Below are 16,098 nucleotides of genomic sequence, written 5' to 3' on the forward strand. Positions count from 1 at the left end.
GCTATATTTTGTTACCAACTAATCCTTTGGTATGATGGAATAAATGAGTTAGTATTTTTACAGAACTTTCAGGTCTTAAAAGCAGTGTTTAAGTGATGATTAATTTTATATTTTAGGTATTGTGTGGTGATAGGGAGATGGAATAACAATGATTATGGCTATTTTCAATTGAAGATTGATTTAATGGGAAGCAGATACCTGGAAGCCCAGTTTAAGGAATAAGTGTGATCCACCTTATCTTAATGGAACTCAGAGGGGCTCTTTTCATGTTTACTGGGGAGTAACAGAAATTGAGTGAAGGCTTTCAAAACCCATTTAGAGAGAGCACTTATTTGCCTGGGAACATTTATAAGTGAACAATAAATTTACAATTAGGTCTTGTTTTGGAGTTAGTTATCATTTATTTTTAAAACACATGGGTTGAGATGATGTGAGGGGCATGTGGGACATGCTTGGAGTTCTAATGGATTTAGTAAGTGAACAAGTAATTTGGGTTTACCTGTCAAACAAACAGAAATGCCAAGCAATTGTTTGCAGGATCACTTTTGTTAAGGGTTAGGGGACAGGGCAAATTGCTAAGAATTGGTTTGCAGTTAGTAGTAAAGGCAAACTCATTTTTATTTCCTTAATGGGAAGGGAATGATAAAAGGCATGACTGACATTGAACAATAAATGGGATAAATGAACCTCCCATTAGGTTTTACTACTCTCAGCACAATGTTTCATCTCCCTAAAAATAAATAGAACAGTGGTAAGAAAACAGTTATTGGTTCTTTTCTCTCCAAATTTTTTTACTTTATGGTTATCTTTCTACCACGCCTCCTGGGTATGCCTTACTCCACCCTTTCACCCTTTGCTTTGGAAAAAGTAATTAACTCATTACAGCCCTAGCTTCTGAAGGGAACCTGTCAGTTGCACTTACCAGCTTGTGACTTCTCAGATCTAAGTGCCTTTTCCTACACACAATTCTTTTATAAGCCTTTGCTCCTACATTAGAATGTTAACTTCTTTAGGGAAAGGACCATGTTTCTTTTGCATTTTTATTCTGAGGGCTAAGTCAGTGCCCAAGATAGAATAAGTACTTAATTTTTTTTTCATTTTCTCATCTTTCAATTTCAGTGGTTTTTAATTCAACAAAAGGATTTTTATTAACCATATTATTTTAAACCATAATTTTTGCTCCTAAAATCATTCCTTTATTAATGTACTAAATTAACTCATTTATGTACTCAATGTGATTCCATTAGCCAAATTGCATTCAGGCTAGCCAAATTGAGCTGATTGTCTCACTTGAATCATAAAATATCAGGACTTAACCATTAATTGATGGGTCTTTTTTTGCAAAAACAATCCAGTTTGGGAGCCATATATAATATACCAGAGAAGCAAACTTTAAAGTACTTACAATATAATTGAAGATAAAAGAAAGTAAAACAGCCACACAAGATTAAGTATCAAATTAGTACAATAAGTATTTCCTATGGGAGTGCAGAGGAGAAGGAACTGCCTCTGGGTTAGAGACCCAACACAGATGCTAAATATTCTTTCCTCACATTTCAAGTCAGAATTACACATCCAAGTCCAATTAGAAAGCCTCTTATGAAAAGATGTAGACATATCAGTGCAATCAAATAGCCTTTAATGAAGGCAAACAAACAAACAAGCAAACATCCCACTAACATGCATGGCTACTGATGGTAGAATCAGAGCTGTCGCCCTTGTGTTTAGAGGACAGTACATTACATTTAATTCATTTGTTTTAAGGAAAGCACATATAATGAGACAGGGTCTTAATTCTATTGATATTTCAGGCCAAAAGACATTTCCTTTTTAATCTAATTATTTTTAGCTGTCATTCTTCACAAATTAGACATTATTATAGATGGGCTTACAGCCAAGTTTGAACAGTCACCAGAGATAAAATTGGAAAGATTTTTTTTCCTTCTATACAAATGGAGAAAAAATTGTGTCCTCAAAACAAATAGTCCAAATCAGAGTATATAACAGAACAAAAGTTTTGTTTGAATATTTAATAGATTGAAATATAACTAATTGTGCTCTAGAAGAACATTTTTCAATGCTTTGGACTATAGTATAGTGACATCTGAAACTACACCAGGATTCCTGAAAGCTTACAAACTAAATAAGTTACTTAACACATAATTTAAATCAACATTTGTTACATTTCTATGATGTTATAGGAAGAGTGGGGCACAGTGCTAAGAAAGGCGAATTAAAAGCTAGTAAGATTGTCTCTACTCTTAAGCAATAACAGATTTAAGAAATATATGCAAAGATGTGGTTCAAATTAGACAGTGAAAATGCATACATAACAATTCAGAGGCAGGAAAGAAAACTGGAACTGGAGGTAGAACCAGGAAATATTACATGAAACCTTCTTCATTTTGAATTTTGGCATTTTGAAATGTTGGAATTAAATGGAAGAGAGGGGAAAGAATGCCAATGTAAGCTAAAGCTACAGTGTAAGCAAAGGAAGAGAAATTTAAAAAAAGAAAAAGGATACATTTGGGAGATAGCATATAGGCCTATTTTTTTCTGGAATAATTGTTTTGATTACAATGAATTAATAAATTTACTTCAATATAATGATGGGATGAAGGCAAGACTCAGCTTTTATGAATTGCAAGATGTTAATACAATAATATTAATAACAAATAATTTAATAATACCATATGTTAACTATGATAGTTAACATATAGCACTTAAAAGTTCGTAAAACACTTTAATATAAATACAGAATCTCATTATTATGACTAGTTAATACCTATATTAAAAAGCTGTGGTTATTTCATATAGATTCAAAAATAAATTGACATATATATATATATATATATTTATTTATGGTTTCATAATGAAATAATCCCATTTGTAAATCTGACAAAATCCAAAGCAAAGCAAAGCTTGCTTCAAGTTTTAGAAACTATGAGAGCTAATTTTAGTATATCATTTGTGTTGTTTTTTAAACTTTGTTCTTTTTTAAAAATTAACACATTTTAAATGTGTTTACTCATTTTAGCTCAAGAAATATTTTTTTGAAAAAATTAAACTCATGTTTTATTAAGGTTCTGAATTTAAAGTGTTTCACATATAGATTTAACCTGGAAAAATCCTTTGAGGCCATCTCTTTTTCAGATGAGAAAATTGCTGCTCACAAAGATTGTGACTTGCCCAAGGTTGTTTCTTAACATTAAAAGTAGATAATGTAAAGTGGAACATTTGAACCTAGGTCCTCTGACACTAAATTCTCTACTTTCTCCACTGAAAATAGGTCCTATCTTGCCAATGTATGAATGGTTCAATTTTAGCATATGAATTGCATAGGATATCTACATGAGGCTTTTATATCCTAGTAGAGAATTGCACCAACAACAAAATAAAACTATAAAGATGTCATATAGTAGACAGAATTATATGTGAATCTAAAACAGACTTTTTTCTGAGCTTCCTGAGTAATTTATTCAGTTGGTCCTTTTGGTATGTAGGGCAAGTATAACTTAAATAATCAGATTCCTGGTGGAAAACTTCAAAGTTTGGAGAAGTTAGAAGTGGCAAATTAATGAATATAGAATTTGAAATAAGAAAGTGCAGTTATAAGACTTTCTTACTTTTTTTCAAGGGAAATAAAATGGAGGTAAACTGCATGACATAATTCTCTTCTATATATGAGAAAAGCTCATAGCTAATATAAATCATGCTTAGGCAGGCTGAACTGGATATAGCTTTCAGCATTACCTACAATGCTTAGCTTGCATGTAGGCCAAAAATGTCCTGGAATAATCATTTTAAAAAGACTACCTACCATATTTTGGAGCATCTAAGTGATCTCAATGACCTACCAGTGAATTAGGTGGATTGTGTCCAGGGAAATAAATGACAACAAGAATAAAACCAACAGAAAAAGCTTTATTACACAGAGATATGATCATATGAAATGAGAGAGAAAAATGGCCTGTTAGGCATTTGGCTATAAACAGTTCTAGGAGAAATCAAATCTTTATAGTAAATAGCCTATAAAAAAAAGGTTTTCCAAAATGACTTCTCATTTGTTGTGTCCTTCTCAATCATTGATGCCTATCAAATAATCAGGTGTGAAAAGTAGATTTAGTAAGAAGCAGTTAGGAATATTCAACTGTCAAGATGGGTAAAGGCAGTTATTGAAATTTTCCTCTATGTTCAAATAATCAAACTATATTTAGAGGTCCATTGGAAGATCTTTTTATATACAAAATATTTTTCTCCTCTCTTCAGGACTGTTTTGTGATGATTGGGAAAATATGTTTTAAGTTGAAGTTAGAGGTAATACATTTAATATCTAAAATTTATGCAATACTTTAAGATTTGCAAAGCATATTCTGAATATTATCTCATTTGAACCTCACAAAAACCCTGTGGGGTAGGTATAATAGGTACCCCACCCCCATTTTATTAATGAGAGGAACTGGGGGCTCAGAGACATTAAGACAGTTTTACAATAGTAAAGCAACCATAAAAACCTCAAAAGCAGTGTTTGAATTAAGTTGCTCTTAAATCCATGTTCCAAATTCTTTCTTTCTATCACATCATATATGAAAAGCGGTAGCATGTGGTGGGGGGAGTGGGAGGTAGGGTTGACTGTGATTGATGATGTACCATGAGCATTAAATTTCATGCTGTGAATTTCTGGAAGACCTTATCCTTTTTATTTAAATTTGATTACAGAGCAAAGCACTGTTCCTGCTTAAAATAATAACCAATTTGCTGATTTTCAGGATGTAACCTGAGGGCTCTTAAAGATTTGTGATTTTTATTTGGCTTCAGTAGACCTGTGTGTTTATGTAAGTTAAAACACTGAGCCCAGGTCATTTTTACAGAGATCACAGGAAGCCTTTGTGTGATATAGACATGAGTCACATACTTCTGATGTTGGTTAGTGGAATTTCTATCTAGCCCTTCCCATCAACTTGACAAGTTTTCTTTGGATATTCATATTTTTGTTGTTCTTTGAAAAGATGATTTTTCTTGTGAATGATTTTCATTATATTTGAAGGTGGTGACTTATGTACAGATAGTTGTTCTCTTATTCTTTCACTTATTTTCATTCATTTACCCTTTATTCTAGTTCACTGGGTTGTTTTAAGTTAATTTTTTCAAACTTTAAATTTGTAAAATGAATCTTATTTTCTACATTTTTAATTCATTCTCCAAAATGTGTCTCAAATATTTTCCCTGTCGAATTTGCTATTGTTGTTGATCCTTTCTACCCTACTTCCATATGGAAATGACATCAATGGAGAAGTGTTTGAAAAACTTAGTAGTACATCATAAGTTTGAGTAAATTGGAGATTCAGAAGTAGAGCAGAAAATGGACTCTGTGGGAAGAATGACTTGGATAAGTGAAATAAATAGTGTTTTCCTTTTTGCTACTGAAAAAAATTACTATTGCATATATTATGGACATAGATTTTTAGAAAGTATATAGCTGTTTGTTGTAAGTTTTAGTGTTACAACTGCATCCTTGGTACACTTTTTATACTGTATATAATGTCACTTACATAGCATTTTCTATGTATGCATATTTCCAAGTGTCACTTTAAACCTTGATATTTAGTTAAATGTCAGAATCTTTCAGCTTCAGGGAGATCAGCATGAAATTTCTTTCAAGACTGTTAGGAAAGGCACCAGGTGTCCTTCCTCCATCCAGAGGGAACCTAGTCAGAACTGAAAGTAGAGGATTTTCTTTTCATCTATATATGATGACCTTTTAAAATCTTGCTTTGAAAGCATAAACAAAAAGTAAATTTGAAAAATAAAGACTTTCCTCACTTTTTATGCTTTAGAAACTGTCAGTATGTTAGATATCTTAGTCCAATAAATGAACTTCATTGCTTTTTAACAATTGTTAAATTTATTTTTAAACTTGTGAAACCACTTGCAAGATGAAAGCTGTAAAAGGAAATGCTTGGTCATAAATAGTAAGACCACAAGTTAAGGGTAATAACAATAGCATATTTTGTATATTATTAAAATATTTTCCTCATAACAACCTTGGAGGTGTAGATGAGGAAACTAAGGTCTAACCATAGAGATGAAGTGGCTTGTTCAAAGTCACAAAGATTAAAGTCTCAGAGCCTGGATCCCAACCCATGGTTTTCAAGACTACTATCTTTTCATATATGTTAAGTACACTTACTAGCTACATGGACTTTGGATAATGAGAGGGGATGGACTAGAGAAGTGTTAGTTCCACCTCTAGTTCTGGGCACTATTATCCATCAACACAGAAGATTCAGTAGCTTCCCTTCCAAGCCCAGGAATACAGGACAGTTTCTCCACCCAAGTTAAAGAAGTGATCCATTGAATTTCTAGTACCCAGGGCCCAGACACTAAATTTGTAGATTCAGTCTACACCTGACTTAGTCTAAGAAAAGGCTAGTGATCCAAAGGCATAGTTTTGTCCATGGTATTTTAGTTTCTGTCTTTTCTTGAAAACATAAAGTTGATAGAAACTAAAGAAAAGCAGACCCACTCCTTCCAAGACTAATTTACAAAGCCCTCCCCACTGGAATCTATTTGTGAGGATAGGTGGGGTCAATAGGAAATAGTTATGCTACAGAAGAGAATTGCCTGACTTGTAACTCAACCCAAAGTTGCACACTTTCCTTCCTTACAAAGTAAAGATGAAGGCAAGCCCAGAGAATAGGTTCAGAACCTTGGACAGGGCACTAAACTTGCTTTTAATGAATGAAGCCAAGCAGGTGGAGTATTGGAGAAACCCAAAAGGCCTTCAAAGGAAGAAGAGAAAGGAGGAAATGTGAAGGGAAAAAAGACAGAAAAAAAACCATAAAAATAAAAAAGATGGATTAAAAGAAGCACAGGAAGGAGAGAGAGAGAGAGGAGAGTGAGAGGGGGTGAAAAGAAGAAAGGCTGGGGAGATAGGGAGAGGGAGAGGAAATGAGAGAGGGAGAGGGAGGAAGAAGAGATTACACACCAAGTAACCCTAGGTGTTTTACTTAGATTCTTGTATTGCTATTGAGACTTGCAAAGGAGAATAGTTTGAGTTTATTTCCACAAAGGGGCGCTGAAGCACGTTTTAATGCAGCAAAATGAATGAATAGAAAAACATTGAAAGGTGGGATTCACTTGCTTTCTTTTACTCCTCATTTGTGATATAAGCTTCTTAAAAGTTATTGGTCCCCCACATCTTAGTCCCTACCCTTCCTATGTGGTGTATGGAAATGGATGTTAGTTGTGTTGAAAACGGAGTGAAGGACAGCTTTATAGGGAATTGTCTCAAAATATTATCCTGGGCCTTACTGTCTCAGCACATAGCATTTAACAAGAATAATTTAATTTTCCTCCTTTTCCTTTTCTAGGGAAAGGAAAAATAAGTTAGGACTTTGTTAGCAACACAGCTTGGTTTATGAGTAACCTCTCTATAAGCCTGCCCATTTAACTCCTCCCTTAGAGTGATCTTTCCCGTTGTTCTGTCCCATCTTCTTTTCGGTGGATCTTACCTTTTTCCTCCGTAAAATTAGTTGTTTTTGTTGCTGCTATAAGTTTCACTATAAAATCCCCAGAGGGGGAAAAAAACAAACGAGGAGTACCTAGATTGACAGAAAAGAGGAATGAACAGGGAGAGGGGAGAAAAGCAACGTGCTTTGAATGCGGGCTCCTAGTTCAGTTTTGCTTCCACCTCTTCTGAGTTTCCCACCGCCCTCTTCCTCAAATTCATATCTCCCTCCCTTACACGCATGCTTTCAGCAACCTCTGCTACTATCTGTAGACTATTGGTATGCGCCCTCCGAATGTGGACTAAGCTGCCCAATCCCTGAGCGGCCCTGAAAGCTATCCCCCAGGAGCTGCTTCTTTGGTCCCTTGACCCTACCCCACCCTTCTCAAGCCATTTCTCTCTTCCTCTTGGCTTGTGTTCGCTTCCCCTACTGAATCCCAAGCCACCAGGCGCCATTATCCCAGCAGAGATTGGGGAGGGGGGGTTGAGGAAGATTTTCAGGGAGGGCTTGGGGGAGAAGAAAGGATTAGAAAGGGTATGAGAAGTAGGGGAAGGAAGTCAAGGCAGACTCCACGGAGAGAGGGTGTGGGGGACCTAAGAGGAGGAGGAAGAGGGTGAAGACTGGCTTTGGATGTTTTCTGGTCTCTAGATGGTGCCAAATTTCTTGGAGCTCGGGCATTTTCCCTCCCTTATTCTGCCCCCTCCCCTTTGATTAGGGCACTTGCAACGGGATAGGAAGAAAGAAAAAAAAACAACAACACATATCCATCAGCACCCCCCCCCCCTTGTTTAGATGTGCTGAGAGAGAGAGAGAGAGAGAGAGAGAGAGAGAGAGAGAGAGAGAGAGAGAGAGAGAAGCCCAGCGGTGACTTCAGTGTGGAATGCTGTAGGGAGCAGCAACAGCCTCCTGATTTTTCTTTTTGTGGGGGGTGGGGGGAGGGGGGAGGGAGGTAGTCAGAGAGAAAGACAGGAAAAAACAAAAAAGAAAAAAGCTATAGAGCGATTGACTGATGGCTTCGCTCTACCAGAGATTCACAGGCAAGATCAACACCTCTCGGTCTTTCCCGATCCCCCCCGAGGCAAGTCATCTTCTAGGCGGCCAGGGCACTGAGGAAGAGAACAGTGGGGCTGGGGGTAAAAACCCCCGGCCCCCGGTGCCGCCAGCACCCCAAGACCATGGCGCAGGCGGCCGGCCGCGGTTCCAGTACCAGCCCCGGAATGACTGTGAAGAGGAAGATGTAAGACTATCTTTCTTTGTTGGTGACTGTGGCGGTGGTGGTGGTGGCGGTGGCTTTTGAAAAGCTAGCTTGCGATATACGTTTTCTGGGAGTACCTTCTTGATAATCTTTAAACCAACCTTCTTTCCTTCCTCCTTCCCTCCCCCCTTCCTTCCTTCTCCCTGTCCCTCCTCCCTCTTCCCCTCCCCGGAGCTCCCACAAATGTCATCCTTGTACTGAATATCGGTCATCCCCTCCCCTGGCAATGGGTCCCTGGCAGTGACATCGGCCAGGAGTTTGGGTAATATGTGTTTGCTTTTCCGGCGCTCTCATGAGCCCTGGTATGAGTTACTAGGTTTATTTTGTTTGTTTTTTCTTTAAACCATATCAGTATAGCCTTTTAGAGGAAGGCCATGGCTCTGTCTCTGCGTGTAAGTTTGGCGTGTGTGTGTGTGTGTGTGTGTGTGTGTGTGTGTGTTTCCTCCCTTTTTATATCTCACAGATAATGAAGTCGTGGACTCTGTTGTTTTCCCCCTTTTCCTCTGTTCCCCTCTCCCTTGGGCCCTTTTTACTACTTGAACACAATAGCCCATTCTCCTACTCACTTTTTTCAGATGATGCTGGGGTCTAGAAGTTTTGCTTTATTTTGTTATTATTTTTAAGTGACCAGTGTTTATTATTCTCGGGAGTACAAAGCTCTAACCACTCTTGCCCTATCTGATGTCCCAGAGCTCGACGAGCGCTCAGCAGATAGGTTTTAGCTCTGTTACTCACCCCCTTTCTTTGCCTTGGACCGACAACTCAATATTAGACAGTATTAAGTGAAAACTTCTCCTCCTGCACGTTTCCGCGGTTTCAAAGGTTGGATTTGCATATTGCCTTAGTAACGAATGACTCACGCAGGGCACTTGCTGCCGTCCCCGCTGCTGGGTTTGATAGATTTGAAGAGTTAAACCACCTTGCATCGATCCTTTCCAATGCTTTGATGGGGTGTGTGTGATGGATTTGGAGGGAGGGGGTATCTCTATGCTTCGGAGGGAGGTGGAAGAGGAGGAACGGTACGCATCTTTTTTCTGATTCTTCTTTTATTTGAGGAGGAAAAAGATAGTCTAGAGAATCCATCACACATGCTAGTCCAGCTGCGGGTCTGCTAAGACTGTGGAATCACTTGAGCTATATTTTTTCAGTGTGAGGTATTGCATTATGTTATCTGTGCGTATTTTTTTTCTTTCCCGTCCTGTACCTTTCTGTTGGCCAGAAATCACAGAATTCCACAGAAAGCTCCTAAACTAATCTCCCCAAAGTCATACTCTCACCTTCCAGATTCCCTATAGAGACAACCAATGCACTTCCTGCTACCAGAAGTTTCAGGTTTTGCATCGCAATTGGTCTCGATTTAAGTGGCCATTCATGGTAGTTTACTGGGGTCCGCACAACAGGGCCTAGACAGTTCTTGAAAGGTGGGCCCCGTTAAGACACTTCTAGGGGTCTGGGTTTTGGTTGGCGCTTTAAAAGTTAAAGTAATTCTCTTCAAGGAAGGTTGAAGTAGTGGTGTTGTTGTTGTTTGACATCCAAGTATGAACATCCGAAAGATATCAGCTCCGACCTTGCATGAGAATTTTCTTTTGGATCATTTCCCAAAGCCCTTCATTAAAAGAGACGTCTCTCCCCCTGGCTAGCAGAGTCCTGAGGGATGTGAACGAGTTCTTAGTCATCTGGGTCTCTGGCTAACTGCCCTTGAAGAAAGGGGTGAGGGAGTAGTGGGTGGAGAAAGTAGGGGATTAAAGATGAGGGCTGTTTGGCTAGGATGGGGGGGTAGGAGGGGAGGAGGTAACTGAGCTGCAATGCAGACAGATTTCTCCGTAGACGCTCGTTTTCTTCAGTCTGGCTTAAATCTGGAACTATATTGCCAGAGCCAGGAACGTGTGACAGGCACCAGGAAAGGAGCCTTTGTGAAATTTCACCCTTACAGACTCTAGGTGTCGCTAGGACAAAGCAAAGGCACACAATTCTGGATTTTATATCAGACATTTTCTCAACCCTGATTTTCTTTTCTTCTGATTAAAAAAAAAAAAAAAAAAGCTTGGAGCATATATTCCCTGCTTTTAAATACCACAGATGTCTGAAACTATTTCTCAGATCATCAAAAGCGTTGGACTAAGAAACAAGGGCATTGAACATGTGAAAATGATTTCTGCTGACGTGGCTCTAAAATACTCCCCCCTCCTCCCCCTTAACATAGGCATTAAGAGCAGAAGCTCCTGCAATTGACAATTTTCTTCTCAAAGAAATGTGAAGATCATGTGCATTTATTGCTCACTTAAGTATGTTTACACCATTATGGGTCTATACATGCAAATGCCTAATACCTATGATCAATACATAGCATACATATGCAGTGTATGCAACCCAAAGAGTAATTCAGATTCATTTTCCACCTTATAGTGAGGCTAATGCCCCAGAGCATTTCCCTCTCAACTATGTCTCTGCCTCCAACTTAAATGTAGCACATCAGGCTGTTAGAGATGGATAGATTCAATTTATCTCTTCAAAAGCATTACTTACATTTCTCCAAGGATTTGTTCCAGTCCCTAAGGTTAGAATTTAATTAAAGGGGGGAGCAAAGTAATGATTTATTTTTATTTTTGAAGAAACTTAAAAATCTGAATTCCTAAAATAAACTCTTACCCTTTCACAAATATAACATGGTGATGCATACTTTTCTGGACCTTAATTATTTTCTGCCTCAATGTCCCTTTTAATTTAGTATCAGCAAAGTCATTCACAGCTAAAAAAAGAGGGGCTCTGAAAGAGTCCCAAGAAATTGTTGGATTTTAAAATGAAGCTAGAGAAATGATAGACATTTATGCATCCCAATTTCAACATGTGTAACATGTGATAAGTGTTTCTCTGGGGTGTGTATGTATGTAAACATAAGACAGTTGCAGAAGCCATAAAAATACTGTAATTTTCCATGTTTGTTTAGCAATTTGGGAGAGTGCTTCCAGGCAACTTGTTAGCTTTCTCAGGTGCCCAATGGAGCTCCCTTCCTACTTAGCTCACTAAATCTTTGTCACATTCATCAAAGGAGTCTGAACCTATGCTGCAAACTTTATTTCTCTTTTGTGGCTTGTCCCTCACCAGAAGCAATTCAGCAATTCACCAAAGGAGTATCCCACCAGACCACTGACATCACATGTAAATATAATGGGTTTCTCTCTTTTCCTCCAACTAAAAACAAAGAAGGCTCTCCCTTACTTCCTTAATCTCCTGTCACCCCAAAGAAAAATGAATGCAGTTCTGGACCAGATGAATGTTTGCAAGTGAGTGAGTGTATATGTGTGTGTATGTATGTATGCAATTTTCAAGTAAAAAAAAAAGAATGAGGTGGCCACAAGGGCAAGCATAGACAAATGAAATGTAAAGGTTGTATGAGGAATAATTAATGGGCAATACATCATGTGTCTGCCCAGAATATGTTTGAAATATAAGAAAGGCTACCTTGAAATTCTCTCCAATGATGGTTAGGTTATTATTACTAATTATAAATGAATCAATATTTTCTCTTTTGGGGAGGACTACATCTTAACTGTAAGGATTTCAATTAGAAATATAAAAAGAGTTGTGAGGGTCCCTTTGCTGCAGATATTTTCCTTATCAACTGCCTCTTTTCTCTTTAAAATAAAACACCTGAACCCCTTCTGAAGGAAGCTTTAGATATGACAGGACCATGCGAGATGTTCTAAATAGGTTTTAAAGAAAGGTATCTTTTAAAGTAAATGTTTAGTTTGTATCTACTTGTAATAGAATAACTACAGAAGATAAAATCAGTCAGTTCATCTTAATTGAAATACTGAAATTGGAAAGGGAATGTTTCAGTAGAACATGACATCTTTATGATATATGTTTGTTTGGCCTCTCTATGAGGCACAATTAATACATTCTTGTTAATAAAAAACCATCTCTTTCTACTCATGTTTTCCTTCTTGTCAGAAAAAAAAACAAGAGTAGTACAGAGTTGACTAAGAAGTTATTAAGAGATTCTCCTAGCTTTCTTAGACTTTGCCATCCATTTTGAAAGCTCATTAAACCCTTGCATGAAATGCTTTATTGACTAGTTGCATGTTACAGATTTTAGTATCTATTTAACATTAACTAATTACTAGCTAAGTGGATTTTCTAGTTCATGATGACATGAGGTTATTTTGCTTTTGAGATATTTAACTTTCTATGCTGTGCCATTTTGACCATGCCATCTTTATCTTCTACTTTGCTATCTCACACCAATCAAGCATGCCATCCCTCTTCTTCCACAATTTATATGTTAATTCTATTAACCCTCTTCTGATTTTGCTTGACTTTTTGCCTTAGCCAAGCCACTAGAATCACTCTTTAAAAAGCCCTTAATAATATATTAGGCCTCCCTCTCCCATTAGCCTTCCCCTAGTATGGTATTCCTACCTCAGATTTTATCCATTTTCTTTACTCCCACATTTGGTATACAGAATATTGCTGGAAGAAGTCATGGAACCATAGTAAATTGTCCAGTTATAGCTTTTATTTCTCCTTTTATCAGTTTTTCACTTCTTCAGTGTTTGTTATCCTTGTGTCATTTCTTTAGCTAACTTCTTAAAATTTGTATTACAAATCACTTCTCCCCATGGCTCCTTGATCCCATTCTTCTTTCTAGTCTATAACTTACCTCCTCTATAGAAAAAATATGGAGATATTAGATATCAACTGTTATTGGAATTGCTGAACAAATTGTGGTATATGATGGTGACGGAATTTGTGGTATAGGGAATGATGAACAAGATTATTTCAGAAAGAGCTGGAAAGACCTACATGAACTGATACAGAGTGAAATAAACAGAACCAGGAAGTCAGTGTTCACAGTAATAATATTATGAACCAATCAAATGTGATAGACTTGGCTATCAGCAGTATACTAATCCAGAATAATTCTGAAGGACTTAGAGGAAAAGAATGCTATCCACCTCCAGAGAAAGAATTATTGGAATAGGAATGCAGATGAATGCATATGATTTATCATTTGATTATTTGTATATATGATTTGGGGTTTTGGTTTTATAAGATTATTCACTTATAAAATTAATAATATGGAAATATGTTTTGCATGACAATACATGGATAACCCAGATTGAATTGCTTACCAGGTCTGGGAGTGGGGAGGGAAGAAAGGATAAGCCAATTTGGGTCATATAACTTTAGAAAACTGATGTAGAAACTTGTTTTTAAAATAATTAAAAAAATTTAAAGATCTAAACAATTTCATGACTTTATTCTCTCCTACTTTTATACCTGTGTTAAAGAAGGAAAAAACACTATATTTTATTTCCAAGGATATAACTTAAACCTTATGTTTAAATCTGTCCCTCTAATGCCCTTGATCTAAACCTAGCATGCCATTACTATGATCTGGGTTGATTATTCCTCCCACCATTTCTGGGATCTATAGTTTCTTCAAGTCCCTGTCTTTTATACCAGTCACTCTTTCTTTAACCCTCTATAATCCAGAGTCTACCTCCTTTAGTACTTTATTATTATAATCCAACTTTCACCAGATGACCTCCTAATTTTATGAAGCATAATAGTCTTTTCTCAATCCTTATTCTTTTTGGTTGGCTTTAGCATTTATTTACCTCTCCTTCTTGTATTCTCTTCTCCACATCCCTGATGCCATATTCCTGTTATTCTCCCTCTCTGACCACTCTGTGTTTTCTCTTTTTCATCAAGAGGTTTCTTTCTTTTCTTGTCCTTTAAATGTGGGATTCCTCAAGACTCAGACATCAGTTTTGTGCTCTTATCTCTATAAACTTACTCATGTGAAGATCTCATATAGGCTTACATCTTTGAGTATTACTTATATACAAATAGCTTCTAAATTTCTATATCTATTCCTCAACTTTCTACTCAACATCAATAGCAATATCTTCTGGTAATTTTCACTTAGATCACTTAAATTGCTTTAAACTACTCATATAAAAATGGAATTGCTCCTATTTTCCTTAAAGCTAGCTCTTCTTTCTAACTTCACTATTTCTGTTCCTACTTTTATCATTTTGCCAATCATCTTGGCTTAAATTCATGGTATCATCTTAAATGTTTTTCCTTTCTCTCCTTTTTCCCCCTCTATTTTTCCATAATTTTTTCAGATTCTGTCCATTCTATCAGAGAAATATTTCAAATGAGTTGTTTCTTTTCCTTTCCTACCTCTTTCATTCTAGTTCAGGTTCTTACTACTTCACACCTGGATTGTTAAAAGAGCCTCTTAACTGTTTCACCTATCTTCAAAGTACCTTCCCATTCAATCCATATGCCAACTTATATATTATTTTCAACATATATACATTTTATCCTCCAACTAGATTATAAGATCCTTAAGAGCAAGGATCATAGCTTACACTTAGTTTCATCCCTGTCTTCTTAATACAATTCCTTGCACTTAGTGAGTATTGATAAGTGTATTGTTTTCATGTAGTAGGAAGAAAAGAACAATTGTTCATTAAGTTGTTTATACAAGAGACAGTTGTGCATTGCTTTACTCTGGTTGTGTTCCTGAAAAAGTTGATAATGTCATTTTTTGTGGATTTTCAGACATTTTCATCTACCAGAGAAACACCCAGCATTGAATAATTGTGAAGTTAACACCCCCCTCATTTATAGAATATACAAATTTAAATTTACATATATTGAGTTGCCTTAAATTTGGGTTAAAAAACTTTTACTAATTACTTTGATAGTTGAATGAATTTGAGGTTTCCTAAATGTGAGCACTGGATTCAGGACACTGGTTATAATATTTCCAGTTCTTTCAATCTTGTTCAGTTGAAAACTATAATTTCTCTATAAATCCTCTGAAGATGAATTATTCAACATTTAGGAGACCTCCCCCTTCTTTTTTCCTCTTTTTATAATGATACTGTTAGAGATTTTAACATGAAAATCATTGAGTTAAAAGATATGATTGGTTTTGTGATTCTGATTAAAATTGTCTTCCTACACTCCAAAATATTTGCACCTTAGTAGACCCACTAGCAATATATCAATATGTATTTTTTCACAACTCTGCAAATGGAATTTATCAATTTCTAAGTTTTTTATTTATCTTAGTGGGTAAAAGATGGTATCTTAAGGCTGTTTTGATTTGAATTTCTCAGATTTAAATTTTTGAACATTTTTATGTAATTATTGGCAATAATAATGTCCTTTTATCATTGCTCCCTTGGGAAGTACAAATTCAGATAAATGCACTGAGCATTTGCTAAGTGCCTATCTTGTGCCAGGTAGTAGAGATACAAAGAAAAAAATTATATTGCTACTCATATTGATGTGTCAAGTCCTTATGGA

General features: G+C 36.5%; 1 protein-coding gene across 3 annotated transcripts in view; it reads left to right on the top strand.

Annotated features, from left to right (window-relative positions):
• The window catches only part of DPP6 (dipeptidyl peptidase like 6), a 1,262,248-nt gene that overhangs the window by 191,544 nt on the left and 1,054,606 nt on the right, over positions 1-16,098 (top strand). Inside the window, exon 1 of one of the 3 annotated variants that reach the window (XM_056800888.1) lies at positions 6,022-8,748. The exons of 1 other annotated variant lie outside the window; for it this stretch is intronic. In XM_056800888.1, the coding sequence (XP_056656866.1) occupies positions 8,521-8,748 (228 nt within the window). In that variant the 5' untranslated portion in view covers positions 6,022-8,520. Of the gene's footprint in view, positions 1-6,021; positions 8,749-16,098 lie in introns of those variants that run through there. One more of the 3 variants, XM_001364425.4, reaches the window with a different exon arrangement.

Source organism: Monodelphis domestica, chromosome 5, assembly GCF_027887165.1.
Source record: "Monodelphis domestica isolate mMonDom1 chromosome 5, mMonDom1.pri, whole genome shotgun sequence".
Classification (NCBI taxonomy): domain Eukaryota; kingdom Metazoa; phylum Chordata; class Mammalia; order Didelphimorphia; family Didelphidae; genus Monodelphis; species Monodelphis domestica.